The following is a 16,174-nucleotide window of genomic DNA, read 5'->3' as shown; positions in this document are numbered from 1 at the left end:
GGTCACTCCCTGAAAAGGTGACCTTTGAGATGAGGGCCAAACAGCAAGCAGGAGCCAGCTAGACCGAGATCAGGGTCAAGGGGGCCAGGCTGAAAGGACAGCAGGTGCAAAGGCCTGGAGGTAGGAACTGGCTCAGCCTTCTCGATCTCTGAGAGCTCCCCACTCAGTGCACATAGGCCCCAGCTCACCAGGCCTTGCCTCCAAGCCTCCTGGGAGATTTTGGCTCTCTGGGGGTCACTTCTGTCCTCAAGGCCTCACAGGGGTGGGGGAGGGAGGGGCAGTAGTACTTATTAATTCCCCACCAGATGTCTGGCATCCAGCTGACAATTCTGGATCCATTTGCCCACAGGAAGCCCAGCTGGGGCAGGGAAGCTATTTGGGGTCACCTTGGCCCTGCTCCAATCCCTAACTAACCAGCAAGGTAATGAAACACACGCTTGACCCACTTACTGGTAAAGCACCCATGCCGGCCAAGGATCAACTTCCCAATTCCTGCCATTTGCAGGAATGTGGGAGGGTGACCCGAGGGTCACCTCCCGAGCTGACATGCGCTGTATCTGGAGTTGTTCCTCCGCAAAGGACTGATGTTGACATCTTGGCAAGAGCACCAAGGGAGGGAGGAGAGAGAGAGTGGGAGCGAGTAGAGGGAGAGTGAAACAGAGAGAGAACAGGGAAGGGAAGGAAAGGAAGAGGGAGAGGGAGAAAACAGGCCTGGGACTCGGAGCCTTTGAAAGGTAGCCCCTTACAGCCAGAATTTATCAGTAATGCCCCTCCCCCGCCCCCATTATATAATGTGTCATACGAGGCACAAAAGGACTTACAGGATGTCACCCCCAAAGCAGATGCATTTGAATGTTCACAGCAGCTTTACTCATAATTGCTCCAAACTGGAAACAATCCAGTGTCCATCAGCAGGACAGGCACAAACGGTGGTATATTCACAGGATGGAATACTATTCAGCACTAACAAAGAACGAAACGCTGATATACACAACCATGTGCGTGAATCTCTCAGGCCCTGTACTGAACAAAAAGTACAAAAGTACATTCTGTATGAATCCATTTAAGTCGGAGGGCAGGCAAAACCAGTCTCTAGTGATGGAAATCACAGCAGTGTTTTAGAAGGGGCCCGAGGATTGATCTGGAAGGGGCAAAAGGGAACTTTCTGGGGTGACAGAAACATTTTCTTGATCGGGATGTGATGTAGGTGTGTACATTTGTTAAACCTCAAACTATGTACTTAACCATGGATGCAGTTGATTGTATGTAAATTATAGCTCATAAAGCTAATTTTTGAAAGGTCATGTTTATTTTTTTCTCCTGCTGTGTTCTAAAATGTATTTAATGGGGGATGTCCTTCCCCTATAACTTGGATGAAGTAGAGGGTACTGATAATACCTGTCATTGGAGGAGTTAATACATGAAAATGTTGGTGATTTTGGTTTTCATTGTTCCTGTATTTCTTTTGCATAAGGATGAGAGGCGGGAGAGACAAGGAAACTGGTTTTCCAGATGACTTTGCATGTCCCAGCGATGCTCAAACATTATTAGTCCTTTTAATGCCCTGGTCAGGATAAGCCAGTCACAGGGTTACCCTGGCCTCATGAATGAATTGGGAAGGGTTCCTTCTTTCCCCGTTCTCTGGAAGAGCTTGTGTATGATGTGTATTATTTATTCCTTAAATGTTTGGTAGAATTGCCATTGAAGTTAGCAGGCCTTGGAGGTTTTGTTGCAGGAAGGTTTTTGATGATTGATTCTGTTTTTTTTTTTTTTAACAGATACTGAAATATTCAGCTTTTCTCTTCCTTTCTCTGATAGTTGAGTAAGTTATGTTTTTCGAGGAGTATTTCTATTTCCTCTAGGTCATCAAATTTACTGGTATCAAGTTGTTCATACTAACCCCTTTATTGTCCTTTTGACACTGTAAGATTAGGTCAGTTTATGAGGGTGGGACCCCAGCATGGGATCATAGCCTTTGGAGAAAGCGAGCTTTCCACATGCACACACCGGGTAAGGACCAGGTGAGGAGGACATGATGAGAAGACAGATCCCAGAACCCAAATCTGCTAGTACCTTGATCTTAGATTTTCCAGCTTCCGGGATTGGTGGGAAGTAAATGTCTGTCTTTCCAGCCTCTAAGCCCCTGGTATTCGGTGATAGCAACCTGAGCTAAGACAGACCTCTATCTTCTAAACCAGGATAACTGTTGGTCTGGCAGGTGGTATATAAAAAACAAGATAGATGTGGCATGTCTTCCTGAGCCAGCAGCAAGATCCGGTAGAAAATAATTGTATATTTTTAAAAGATAGCTGCATTATGGAACATGATACCAAGCATGGGTTGAAAATGTCAAGTTTGCAACAGAAGGTGACCCAGATTCTTTTTTTGGGGGGGTGGTTTTACATGGATGTTCTGTCTGGAAGCTTGCAACAGTGTCCTGGAGTGTCTACCCCAGCTCTTGAGACCCGATTGCCGAGTTTTTGAAATTTTGCTAGCCAGCTGTACACAGAGATATTTAAAATGAAATTATACAAACTTGTGATTCAATATATTAAAACAAAAGTAATAGTTACTCAAAGTTCACCGCTTGTTGATTGGTTTACGATTATCTAAGCTCTTGAAGATTATCTGTGTCTCTCTATTGACACCAATATGTATGGAGGAAATGCCGTGTAGGGGAGCGAAACTGCCCCTCTCGTGCCAACCCTGTGTTCAGTGATGTCACTTGATAGCTTGAAATCAACCATGTGCGGGCATTTACACCTAGAAATTGGCAAACACTGCAAATCAGGGCTTAAGTTATTGTTGTGTTGCTTGTCTAGTTTTGTTTTTGTTGTTTTTTTTTTTTTGAGAGAGAGAGAGGGGTGAGGGAGGAGCAGAGGGAGGGGGACAATTTTAAGCAGGCTCCATGCCCAATGCGATCCCAACGTGGGGCTCCTGGGATCGACCCTGAGATCATGACCTGAGCCAAAATCAAGAGTCGGACACTTAAGCGACTAAGCCACCCCGGAGCCCCTGCTTGACTAAATTTAAGAAAGGAATGGAAAATGTTAATAGTACAGATGAAACGTAAAATGCGTTGTGTCTACAGCAGTTACATTGTGAATAGCCCCCCAAAATGAGGACTTATTCTTCCAGTATTTGAAAACTATCATTTAATTCAGTAAAGAAGTGGCTCACATCATTGGTGAACAAGTGAGTTTCTGACATACTTCTTTGTTTCCCTCTTGTCTTAGTCATTAATGTAAATAAAAATATAAGCTGACATTCATAGTAAAACTAAATTCACTCGTCAATGACATGAGTGACTTGGTTAAACGAAATAGTAATCAAGAATTTCTACTCACAGGGGCGCCTGGGTGGCTCAGTCGATTAAGCATCTGCCTTCGGCTCAGGTCATGATCCTGGGGTCCTGGGATTGAGCCCCGCATTGGGCTCCCTGCTCAGCGGGGAGTCTGTTTCTCCCTCTGCCCCTCCCCCTGCTTGTGCTCTCTCTCTCTCTCTCTGACAAATAAATAAAATCTTAAAAAAAAAAAGAATTTCTACACACACACACACACACACACACACACACACACACAGACACAAGCTTTCCAGTTGTTAAACATTTACCAATATACCTCTGCTTGAGGGATACTTAGTAGGCAGAGTCTGCGAGGGTCACTCGAGTTTGAGAAGAGCTAGTCACAGAGGACTCTTCTATTATCGGCATGGTCAGATTTGCTGGCTAAAGGGCAGTGACTGTGTCTCACTCATTTTCCTGGTCTCAACTCCCAGCCAGGTTGTTGAGAAAACAGGATGTGTTTTCAAGGTATACAAATGGGTGCGGGTATATCCCAGTCTTCCCTGGCTCAGTAAATGGCAACCTCATTCTTCCCCCTGCTGAGGCCAACAACTGGAATTCCTCCTGGTTGCTCTTTTTGCCTTACACATCCTAACAGATCCTCGGCAAAGCTGTCAGGCTCTCCCTTGGAACTAGACCCCGAATTTGACCACTTCTCACTACCTCCACCACTCCCCCAGACCCTAGTCGCTGGTAATCTTTGCTTGGATTATTGCCAAAGCCATTGGTCCCTTGGATCCTGCCCTTGCCCCTCTGTCAGATGGATTAACTAGTCCTAGTGTCTGCATGTAGCTGATGCCTGACTGTGTAGCTGAGGGTATGTTCTATTAGGATGGTGCTTGTTAGGATGGAATTCAGTCCAATGTCCTGTGGACACTGAATGAAGTCAACCAAACCTACTGTGAGTAAGAAGTAAGAAGCATAAAATGGCACCAGACAGCATCAAATTCAAGAAATAGTCTGTGTTTCCTGGAACATGCAAGGACATTGCCTTGAGAGAACATAAGAAAGAAAGTCAGGACTATGAGTAATTTTATTCAGTGACCATGTGAATAATAATAGGACACTATTGATGATGGATCCTATGAGACACTGATGTATCAGAAGTGAAGGCATTGTCATTACTGCACTCTTGCTTCTAGAACATTCCATCACCCCAAAACGTTCCTTTGAACTCCTTTGCAGCTCCTCTTCCACAGCATACACACCTCCTGCCTAAGCCTGGGCAACCACTGAGCTGTTTTGTTCTGAATCTTTAACATTGGATTGTCAACTTGTCATAGGTTCTAGTATTCTGCTGGTAACAGCTGGGGGGTATTTGATCAAGAGCGATGGCTCTGGAGGGAGATTGACTTGTTCTGCACAATCATTGTCTTGCTAGTGACCTTACATCTCAGCTTCCTACTCCATAAAATGGGGATACTCACTCCTCTGGGATTTTGTGAGGATTACACAGTTCCTGGTACTTAATAGCCCCATACATATTGCTTATTATTATTACTACTTACAGAGCGTGCACTCTGTGTTAGACATTGTGTTGAGGGCTGTGTATGGAGGTGGCGGCCGCTGCTGGTGCTCTCTCCACATCTCCATTGGCACTCACCATCCTGCATCTGCCAGTAGCTTCCTACTGAAACTGAGATGCTCTGCACCAGTGTGTTCTCTCACTGTATGCCGGGCAGGCCGGAAGAGTGGGGAGTTAATGCTCCAAGGACCAGCCTTCAACCAGTGATGGCCAGGAGTTGGCAGGTAAAAAGCCAGCTTCCTTGTCTCCCAGGAGGACAACCCTGAAGCATGCTCTACACCCTCTCCCAGGGTCCCCCATTAGGGGTGAGCCCCAGCTGCCCACAGGGATAATCTTCTCATGAATACACTGTCTGTATTGACTTCCATTTCGCTTCCCTATTGCCCTTCCAGAACTTTCTGGGATCCTCTGTCAAACCATTTGCACTCTCATGCTCATCTCAGGGTCCACTTCTAAGGCAATGGGGCATTTCATGTAATCCTCAAACAGTCCTATAAAATGGACACATGTTTCTTCCCCATTGTATAGTTGAGCAAAATGAGGCTCAGACAAGTGATGTCATCTGCTCAAGGTCAAAGCTTTGGGCACTCACCCTCTCCACAGCTTCCCTGCGGAATGTGCCTTGATGGGTGCTGCCCCAGGATCTCTTCTCCCCCTGCCACCCAGGGCTCCACTGACCCTTCTGAGCTGCATCTCCCCTGCTACCCCCTGCAGGAAGGCCGCTGCCTGTTTGTCATCCTGCTCATGGCGGTGTACTGGTGCACAGAGGCCCTGCCCCTCTCGGTGACAGCCCTGCTGCCCATCATCCTCTTCCCCTTCTTGGGCATCCTGCCCTCCAGCAAGGTCTGCCCCCAGTACTTCCTGGACACCAACTTCCTCTTCCTCAGTGGGCTGATCATGGCCAGCGCCATTGAGGAGTGGAATCTGCACCGAAGGATCGCCCTCAAGGTCCTCATGCTCGTCGGGGTCCAGCCAGCCAGGTAAGGCCAGATAATGGGTCTAGCCCAAAGGTGGGGAGGCAGGAGGACCGCATCTCTTGGAGCCCAGACTCACTCTTCCTGGTCTGGTCATCCAGGCCCACAAGCTCATCACGTCCCACCTTCCCTTTACTCATTCATTCCCTGGATACGTTGTGAGCCCCATCTGTGTGCCAGATGCAGTGCCAGGCTCTTGGGCAGTTCTCAAAAGTGCAGAAGAATCCCCTGGGGAGCCAGTCGAAATGCTTATCCCAGGCCTCACCCCCAGGGATTCCTGTCCCGTAGTTCTAGAGAGGGCCATCTTAGCAAGGTGACTCAGACGGCTGGGGCTGAACCCCACCTTTCCTGCTCTGGGAAATGACTTAACTTCTCTCTCTTTGCCTGTAGAATGAAACTATAATAGCTTAGACCTATAAAGTGTGATAAATCCTGGTCATTATCATCCTAGTTTGCTATTTCATAGCCCAGGCGGGTGGGGAATGGGTGGCAAGATGGCCCCGGAGAGATAGGGAGACAGAGGCCATTCCTGCAGGGCCTTGGGCTCCCTAGCTAGGATTTGAACTTTCATTCCAAGAGGATTAAATGGCCTTTAAAATAGGGTTTCACTGTTCTTTTAGTCTTTTTGTTTGTTTGTTTGCAATTTGTTGCATCTTAAGGATCCCTTGCTAGAATAGTATCTTTAAATGTATAAATCACACAGCACATAGGATTTAAAACAACAACCACCACAAGAAAATGCAGGGATCCAAATAAATTTTTTAAAAACAAACTTGTGACATAGTACCGTATGTACTCCTTTACGGTAAATGGTAAGATCCCTCGACTGGCCTAATAACAACTACATTTTGAGGACATTTTGAGTGTCAGTGGGATTCCAAGATGTTTGCATCTATTATAACACGATCTGAAAATATCCGTGAGCTTAATTGGTGACAGAGTCCTGGGCACTTCTAATACTACTGAACTTTGTTGCCTTTGTTTATCACCAAAGGAAATACTTAATTTCCATTAGAGGTTAGTCAAATAAAGATGCATTTTTTTACCCTCTCGTTTCCATCCTAAATTATATCCACAGCCCCACTGCTTATGAATCTCTGCTTTAAAGAGTTCTAAGCTGGGAAACAACATGACCAAATTTGCATTTTTTTTTAAAAATTCCTCTAGGCTGCCAGGTGGAGAGCAGATGCGGAGTGAGACTCTGGACGCAGCCCAGTTAGGAGACTGTTCTGGGTGTGCAGAAGCAGCTGTGGTGACAGCTTGGCCTGGGGTAGTGGCAGTGGAGAGGAACAGAATGGATAGCTCTGAGAGCTCTTTGGTTGATAAAATCAGTGGGAGTAGTGGTTGGGGAGAAGAAGGTTCTAGAGAACTCCTAGAGTTCTAGGATTGGCTCTGTGTCGAGCACTCTGCTAGGCTCTGGAGGGACTGTCAGTCCTGTGGGAGAGATTGTATCTATAGCACTGATTCCAGTGCAAAGTGGAATTCCAACCCAAGGGGCACCTGTGGTGTGGGAGCCCAAAGGAGAGGTAAGAGGTAGACTTCTTCATGGAGCAGGTTACATTTGACCTTGAAGCCTGGGTGGGCTGCTATTCAAACATACGATAAAGTTAGAACAATGAAAACAGCATGACACTAGTCCAGAAATAGAATTTTCAATGCTGGATACATATTCTAGAAGAAATCTAAATCAGTAGGAAAGGAAAGGATTATTCAGTAAATGGCGAGGGTTGGAATAATTGGCTTATTCTTTAAAAAAAAAAAAAATCCACTTAGATCTTCATACTATCCATCTAGGTAAATCCAGGTGGGCTAAGAATTTAATGTAAAGAAAAAAGATCATGGAGTTTGGATTCCTACTGGTGGGAGGGGCCAAGCCATGGCGGGCAGGCGGGAGATCGGGGCCTGTTGGGGTGTGTGGTTGAGTTCAGGGGAGTCTGAGCAGGTGGCTGGTAGAAGTGCGAAGGCAAGTGGGAGAAGAGGCTGGGAAGATGGTTTGGGGGCGTACGGTGGACAGCGTTGGTGCCAACCCAAGGTGACCTTTATTCTGTAATGGAAACCATCGAGGACTGGGGAGCAAGGGAGAGAAAACGTCAGGGTTGGGCTATCTTTGGGCTATTTTACCTTGGGTACCTGTGGCCAGTTCACTTAAACGTGTGGAGTCAGTTTCCTTAGACCTGAAATAAGGCTGGTGAGTGAATCTGGTCCCCACTTGGTCCCTGGCTTGTTCTCTCTGGGCCTTGCCTTCCCGTCTGTAAAACCAGTGGGCTGGGTTCCCCAGGGGTGGCAAAGTGGGACCAGAGGGCCTCCTGGGCCCCCGTTCTGGGTGTGCCTCTAACTGCCTCTGTTCCCAGGCTCATCCTGGGGATGATGGTGACCACCTCCTTCCTGTCCATGTGGCTGAGCAATACGGCCTCCACCGCCATGATGCTGCCCATTGCCAGCGCCATCCTGAAAAGTCTCTTCAGCCAGAAGGAGGCTCAGAAGGACCTCAACTGGCCGAGTGACGAGAACACAGGTGAGGCTGTGGAAAGGGACTGGGGCAGCCCCACCAACGTGGAGGAGGGGGAGCGGGGACGTCCTGCAGAGGAGGGTGAAGGGAATATACTTGTTGAGCATCTCCTATGTGCCAAGTGTTTAAATAATAATAATAATAACGGAGAATTAGCTAAGTCAAACCTTGATACCTTGGTTTTTTAAAAGATTTGCACTCATTGAGTGCTGACTGCATACTGAAGAGTGAAGAGTTCAACACTTTGTATCATCTCTTTCACCTCTCAAAAACAGCCTTATGAAGTAGATACTATACTTCCCCTGGGTTTTAGAGCACTTGAAGAGATGCTCAAAATCACTAATGCCAGAGAAATGCCAACCGAAACAACGAGATTTACTTCAGTGAGATTGGCAAAGATAAGAAAGCTGGACACTGCCCTGTGTCGGCAAGCGTGGGGCCATGGGAACCCTTGTGTTCTGCCAGAGAGCGTATGCACTGGGTCAGGCTTTCTTAAGGGAATTCTGCAAATATTTAATCAAATTAAATGTGCACATCCCCTAAAAAAAAAAAAAAATGTGCACATACCCTGTAACCTGACAGTTTGACTCCTGGATACAAACGCCAAAGAATTCTGACAGAGGTCCACGAGGGGACGGGTGTGACACTGTTCACTGCAGCCTTCTCTGTGGTGTGGTGAGTAAGTAGCCATGTGAGCGGCACCACCAGTAAAGGGGAAGGTCAAGTGTGTACTGTTGAGCATCTTGCTGCTTTTAGAAGCAAAGAATTAGAGGACCACAGTTCTAGAAATGGATCTCACAAAACACAGTCATGACTGGAAAAAAAAACCAGAATGAGATCTAGAAGACAATACCATGATGTAAATTAAAAATTCACGCAAGTGACCATTTTGCAAGAACGTAAGCAAACAAAAACCTACAGATTAGAGGCACCAGCATGGTTGCTCTGCAAAGGATGGGAGTGGGAAATGGGAATCGAAGGGACTAAAGAAAGAAAGAAAGAAAACAAAACAGGGGCCTTCGTTGTACAAGGATAGTGAGAATGTGCCACCAATGGAAGGAGTTGATTCTCTCGAACCTCAGAAACTATGTTCTAAACAAACCAAAATACAAGTAGCCGCTGCGTTCTTACATGACGAAGCAAGGGCTCAGAGAGGGGAAGGGACTTCCCCAGGTCACACAGCAGACGAATGGCTGAGCCCAACTTTGCAGCGTGCTCTCTTACCCATGGAACCAGCTGCGTCCGTGGGAATGTAGGCAAAGAAGGAAGGTCTGTCTGCAGGTGGCTTGAAAAATAAGGGTTTGTTTTCCTCAAACATCAAGAAGGCAGAGAAAGGCAGTTCCAGGATTGATTCAGCAGCACGAAGATATCAGGACTTATCACTGGCATCTCTGTGATTCCCCAAGTCTTTCCCTCATGGTGGCAGAGGTCTGCCACATCCTGTCTGCTTTAAAACATCTTTTTATTTACATAAACGTATTTTATGTATGTATGTATTTATTTATGTTTGAGAGAGAAAGAACGTGCACAAATGCGAACAGGGAAAGGGGCAGAGAGAGAGAGGGAGAGAGAATCTCAAGCAGGCTCTATGTTCAACACGGAGCCCAAGCGGGGCTCAGTCTCATGACCCTGAGGATCACCACCTGAGCTGAAACCAAGAGTCCGACGCTTAACCGACTGAGCCACCCAGGTGCCCCTACTTACATAAATGTATTTTAAAAGGAAGCTTTCGGGGCACCTGGGTGGCTCAGTAAGCGTCTGCCTTTGGCTCAGGTCATGATCCCAGGGTCCTAGGATCGAGCCCCACGCAGGGCTCCCTGCTAAGTGGGAAGCCTGCTTCTCCCTCTCCCACTCCCCCTGCTTGTGTTCCCTCTCTTGCTGTGTTTCTCTCTGTCAAATAAACAAATAAAATCTTTTAAAAAAGTAAAAATAAAAGGAAGCTTTCGATTGGTTCCTATGTGGGCAGAAATCTCTAGTTTATCCCCAATATTGAGTCTTTCTTTGTTCTTCTAGTAACAGAAGCCCCACGTGGGCACATGGCTTTGGAGAGAAAAAGCTGACTTTCCCTGCTTCCCTTGCAATTAGATGTGGTCCTGTGACTAAGTGTGGCCAGTGGTATATGAGTGGGAATGGAGCGCGCAACTTCCGGGTCCTGCCCTACCCACCCTCTACTCCTGCTGGCTGGAACGTGAACATGATGGGGGGACCAGAGATGCTACCTGGGAAGCCACATGTTGAGGGATAGATGGCAGATCTGCTCCGGGAGCTCTGGATCATTTATCCCAAATAACAGAACAAACATGATTCATGAAACCACAGGCTTTGAGTGCTAGTTATCCTTTTTTGAATATGTGTTAAAATTAATATATATGTTAAAATCTAAATATTGATCCACATACCGTCCAAGTTAATCTCGTTTACTGTGGTATGGGTATTTGCCTACCATGCAGTCAGCTGTTTTGCTTACTTTATTTTCACATCAGCCCTGCAAGCTAGAAATGATGATGAGTACATAAATTGATATGACGAGAATCAATTGCATTGTTGGTAAAGTAGCAGAGCCAGGACCTACGAAAGGTCAAAGTCGTCCACGTGGGAAGGAAGAGATGTTCTATAGCAGGGGTCAGAAAACTGTTTCTGTAAGTGACCAGACAGGAAATATTTTAGGCTTTGCTGGCCACACCATCACCACTGCTCAAACTGTGCCCTTGTGGAGAGAAAGCATCCACAGGTGAGACGTAAGTAAGTGGGCGTGGCTGGGTGCCAGTGAAATGTAATTTGCAGGTGCTGAAATTAAAATTGCACGTAATTTTTACACCATGAAATATTGTGCCTCTACTGATTTTCTCCAGCCGTTTAAAAATGTAAAAACCATTCTCAGTCAGTAGGCTGTGGGCCAGATTCAGCCCACAGGCCAGAGTTGGCTTCGTTCGTTTTCAGACAGTTTCCCGGGACTCTTGGGGCTTCCAGAGAACCGTGTCACCATCCCCCTGGAGTGGTAAGAAGCAGTGAAGGTTCTGCGCCTTCTCCCATGTCTACCTCAGCTTCCCCACTTTACCTATTTTATCCACTGGGCTTCCACGTGGCAATCACAGATGTTTACTGAGCACGTACATCGTGCTGGGGCTCTTTGTAGGGCCTTACATCCGCAGAAGGTGGAGCGGGCATTGACCTCATTTAGAAGATTGGAAACTGAGGAAGAAGTTTAAAAAAAAAAAAAAAAGAAGATAAAGTAGCTTCCAAGGTCACAGTTTCAAAACAGCGGCTCTGGTATTTTGAATCTAGGCTGGCTGACTTCAGAGCCTGAACTCTTAACCTCTGGTATTCTGCCTCATATGCAAGAGTTTTTTTCAAAGAGTCTAGTGGCCACAAAAAAAAAAAAAAAAAAAAAGTTCGAAGCCATTTCCCTCATTATAAAAATGAAAAATCTGAGACCCGGGAAGGGGAAGGGACTTGCTTACGGTCACACTCAGTGTTGGGTGCAAGGTGAAATCCAGAGTCTTCTCCTGAATGCTGCAGGATGTCAGGAGGAAGGAGCGCCTAGGAAGCTGGGGCAGACACCTGCTTTCACAAGTGGTGGGATCAGAGAGCAAGGGTTGATTAATGATCCGCCCTAAGACCTAAAACAAGGCTAGTTCCAGTGCAAAAGAGAGATGTTCCCTTTCACGCAGTCTCTGTGCTCCGTCCTGGTGGCAGGATGTGAAGACAGGCGTCGGGGGAGTGGGAACTGTTAGTGGGCCAGGACAGGGGTGGGGAGGCTCCTGGGGGCTCTAGGTCCGTGAGGGACACCCATTGCAGCAACAGTGATGACAATGTGAGCTCTCAGTCCTGAGAGCCCACCGTATGCCAGACACGGTGCTCTTATTTTTCATACCCGTCAGCTCATTTAATCTTCATAATGGAGCTAGGAAGTAGGTGCTCCCCATTTTACAGATGAGGACACTGAAGCTCAGGGAGGCAAAAGGATTTGCCCAAAGCAACGTGGTTAGTTAGTTGCTGAGCTCTGTCTGAATCTAGAATCTGTGCTTGTAAGCACCATGCCAGAGCAGGACGGAGCCTGGGGCAGGGCAGGGCTCACTGGACAAGACCTGGAGGGGAGGGTCCTCAATCTTGGAAAGCAGCCCTGATGTTTCCCTTCAGTTTCTTCACCCAGCTCGCCTCCCTGCACTGCCTGAGGGACTGAGGGGCCACATGGGTGGTGTCTTCTCCAGCGCCCCACGTGTGTTCTCATTAGATCCTCCTACTACAACTCTGCAGGGGTGGCTTTGTCATCGTGCCCATTTTACAGATGAGGAAACTGAGCTGCGCAGGCGCCCCCCCCCCATTTTATGTGTGAGGAAGCTGAGGTTTAGAACAGTGGCATAACTGATCCATTCATCCATTGATTCATTGATTCCACACATTTATTGAACCCCTACTATGTGCCAAACAGTGTTCTGGGTGAACAAGACTCCCACCAGTGGAGGTTGTTCAAGGCAACGGGAATGACTGATACAAACCCGCGTGGAGCTGGGAGTCCATGGGGGAGACAGGTAATCAACAAATAAATCCCTCTCAACTAGGGCTTGAAGGAAACTTAAGCTACACCAACGTGTAGGGTCTTATCACCAGGGTGAACTGATCTGCATTTAGCCTTCTGACCTCTGCAGGTGGTCAGCAGGACCAGCCATGGTAAAGTGACAGTAGGCTACCATGGCTCCCACTCCCTCTAGGTACCAAGAGGGAAGGAGCAGCCCAGAGTGGAGAGGAGACAGGACTTCCTCCCCAGGCCACCTGCTGAGACAGGGAAAGAGCTGTGGCTGGAGTCCCGACCCTTCCTCCCAAACACACACCTGCGGTTACAGAGGTGGGGTGTATTATTGCTGCGCAGAAAGCGCGCGCGCCACCGGTGGCCATGATGACCTCAGTCAGGTGTTAGAAAGGACCTCTCACGGGCTTTGGGCTGTGGCTGAGGCATTTGTGGGGGTCTAAGGAACCTTGCTCTAGATTGAATGATGCCAGAAATCGGGGGCAATTCTACGAGTAAAGAAGTAGCAGCCATTCAATTGGCAAGAGAGGAGGACATTTGGCATTTTGTGGGTGGCAAGTGGCTTTGGGCTAAGACAAGATTATGAAGTGCCCTTGCTGTGTCTCATTTTGTCAGTCGCTCGTAGAGCAACTCTGTCTGATGTCGGTGACGTGTAAGATCATTTAGGTCCAGCAAGAGAACAACACGGCATATCTGGGTCCGGCCAGTTCCAGACGTAGGGGGCCGCTTTCTTCTTTCTCAAGAGGAACCCACATTGACTAAATCCTTGCCAGTGTTCATATGCCTGTTAAATTCTTTCAATGGCGAGTCTGGCAAATGTTGGCCCACCAAATCTAGCCTGCTGCCTGCTTTTTGTGCAACCTGTGAGCTAAGCATAGTTTTTATATTTTTAAATGGCTGAATAAGTCAAAAGAAGGATATGTTGTGACATGTGAAAAGTACATGATATTCAAATTTCGGTGTGCAAAAATAAAGGTTTAGCCACACGTATTCATTTCTGTATTGTCTATGGCTGGTTTCATGGCAGAGTTGAGTACGACAGAGGCCATAGGGCCCCAAGGACTAAGATATTTACTATCTGGTCTCTTACAGAAGAAATTTGCCAGTCCCTGCTTTAAATGGTGTCTTAATCCATTCAGTCTGCTCTAACAAAAACAGCATAGATCGAGCATTTATTTTTCATAGTTCTGGAGGCTGGGAAGTCCAAGATCAAGGTGCCGGCAAATTTGCCATCTGGTGAGGGACTGTTTCTCGGTTCATAGATGGCCATCTTCTTGCTGTGTGCACACGTGGTGGGAGGAAGGGTAAAGGAGCTTTGTGAGGCATCTTTTATAAAGGCACACCTCCCGAAGTCCCCACCTCCTAATACCATCACATTGGGGATTAGGTTTCCACATATGAATTTTGGGGGGACCCAAGCATTCCGCCAATAGCAAATGGGTCAACTCCTTAATCCTCTTGACAACCCTAGGAGAATTCTTACTTCCATTTTATGAATTAAAGAACTGAGGTACAGTGAGATTAAGGGAGTTATCTAAACCTGAGAATAGGAACACTCCTATCCACTTGGTACGTTACACTAAAGACACCATGCTCTTTCCTCCTAGCTGCTGTGTGGAGGAACGGCCCGCGCCCCACGCCCACGGAGATGCAATTTCTGGCCAGCCCGGAAGAGTGAGTTCCTGGTACCGAGGAGCCAGTGCTTGACCCAAGGAGATGACAAGCCAGAATTCAGTGCTGCAAGCAATCCTCCCCCACCCCCAGATTTTTCTCCAAATGACCTAACGCCCAGGTGTCTACCATCCATCCCTTTGGCTTGGGCATGGACGTACCCAGCCTCCTTAAAAAAACACACATGTGGATAGCAAGGGCAAAGGAGCACATTAAGTCCCTCTGGTGAGGTGGAGGACCTGAGAGGAGGCCCCAGAGGAGCAGGAATGCTCAAACTAGGTGACAGTCAAGGAGGAGAGACATGCAGACAGGCATCCAGAGCCTCTAAAGACAAAAGCATCCTAAGAGACAATCACAATCCTTCACACTTGTGTGACTTAGGAAGAAACTTTCACATTGGCGGCACATTTAGTGGCTGATGTCCTTTGTATTTGGCAGCGTGGTTAAGATCTTGGGGTTTGGAGCCCTGCAGACCTGACTTTGAACCTGGCTCTGCCACTTACCGGCTGTGTAATTTGGACAAGTCACTTAATCTCTCTGAGCCTCTGCTCAGATATTGGAACCCACCGTAGAGGGTTATTTTGAGATTAAATGAGATAATGTTGAGCAAGCTTGGATCATTGCTGGGCCCTACATGCACAGATGAGGTGCTTGTTATTCATGGCTTTGTTACCTTGGGTGATAAAACAGCAGAAGTAAAGTCACCTGCTCAAGGCATTGCTGGGCACCAGTCAGGTCTGTTTTACTCATTCAACAAATATTTATAGATAGCTTACAATGAGCCAGGTACTGCCAGGGATGCAGCAACGGACAAAAGTCCAGCCCTTGTGGAGTTTACGTCTCAGTGACAAGAAACAAACACACGAGTAAAATTCACAGTATGTCAGATGGTTGGTGAGAGCCATGTGGGAGAACAATGCAGGAAAGAAGGCTAAGGAAGGGGCCTGTAGGGTGTGAAAAGGCAGTTTTAAAATGAGTGGTCAGGAAAGGCCTCTCTAAGAAGGTCAGGCTTAAGCAAGCACCTATAGGAGGTAAGGGTCAGGGGGGATCTTTGGGAAGAGTGTTCCCAGCAGAGGAGCCAGCCCGTGCAGAGGTCCTGAGAGTCCAGAGCAGCCAGGAAGCCAGTAGGGCTGGAGTTGGGTGAGTGTATGGTAGGAATTGGGGTCAGTGAAATTGCTTGTGTGGTGAGGGGTGGTGGTGGAGGGACAGAGCATGAGGAACCTTATAGGCCAATGATGTAGCCTTGACTATTAATGACATGGGATCCAGTGGACGCTTTTAGCAGAGGAGGGACATGATCTTATGTCTGATTGTCTTATTCCATTGTCTCTGCTCTTTCCTGGCACTGTATCTGGGGGCTTTTAGTCCAGCTTTGAGATACGGTGTCTGTGATGGGCCCAGCCACTCACTATCGCACAACCTAGGAATCTATTTGGACCACCTGCCCACGCAGAGCTTGTGCTGAATCTAGTGGAAAAGACCCAGCCCTCATTCTCTAGAACTCCATGTCAACTGAATGCAAACCCCATTCATTGGATGGAGACTCTACGTCCATTGGAACGAGAGTCCCCTCTCTGGGCCTCAGTTTCCCCAACTGAACAAAAGGGCTTGCACTGGATGAGCC

At 47.4% G+C, this 16,174-nt stretch overlaps 1 protein-coding gene across 4 annotated transcripts in view; it reads left to right on the top strand.

Annotated features, from left to right (window-relative positions):
• SLC13A3 (solute carrier family 13 member 3) overlaps positions 1-16,174 on the top strand; it is a 79,997-nt gene that overhangs the window by 30,122 nt on the left and 33,701 nt on the right. For 3 of the 4 annotated variants that reach the window (XM_027621511.2, XM_027621510.2, XM_027621513.2), the window contains exons 2-4: positions 5,583-5,848; positions 8,194-8,357; positions 14,487-14,553. In XM_027621511.2, coding sequence (XP_027477312.2) covers positions 5,613-5,848; positions 8,194-8,357; positions 14,487-14,553 — 467 coding nt within the window. In that variant the 5' untranslated portion in view covers positions 5,583-5,612. The remainder of the gene's footprint in view (positions 1-5,582; positions 5,849-8,193; positions 8,358-14,486; positions 14,554-16,174) is intronic. The other variant, XM_027621512.2, reaches the window with a different exon arrangement.

Source organism: Zalophus californianus, chromosome 8 (genome assembly GCF_009762305.2).
Source record: "Zalophus californianus isolate mZalCal1 chromosome 8, mZalCal1.pri.v2, whole genome shotgun sequence".
Classification (NCBI taxonomy): Eukaryota; Metazoa; Chordata; class Mammalia; order Carnivora; family Otariidae; genus Zalophus; species Zalophus californianus.
Note: the sequence above shows the minus strand (reverse complement) of the source record. Positions and strands in the feature narration are given on the sequence as shown.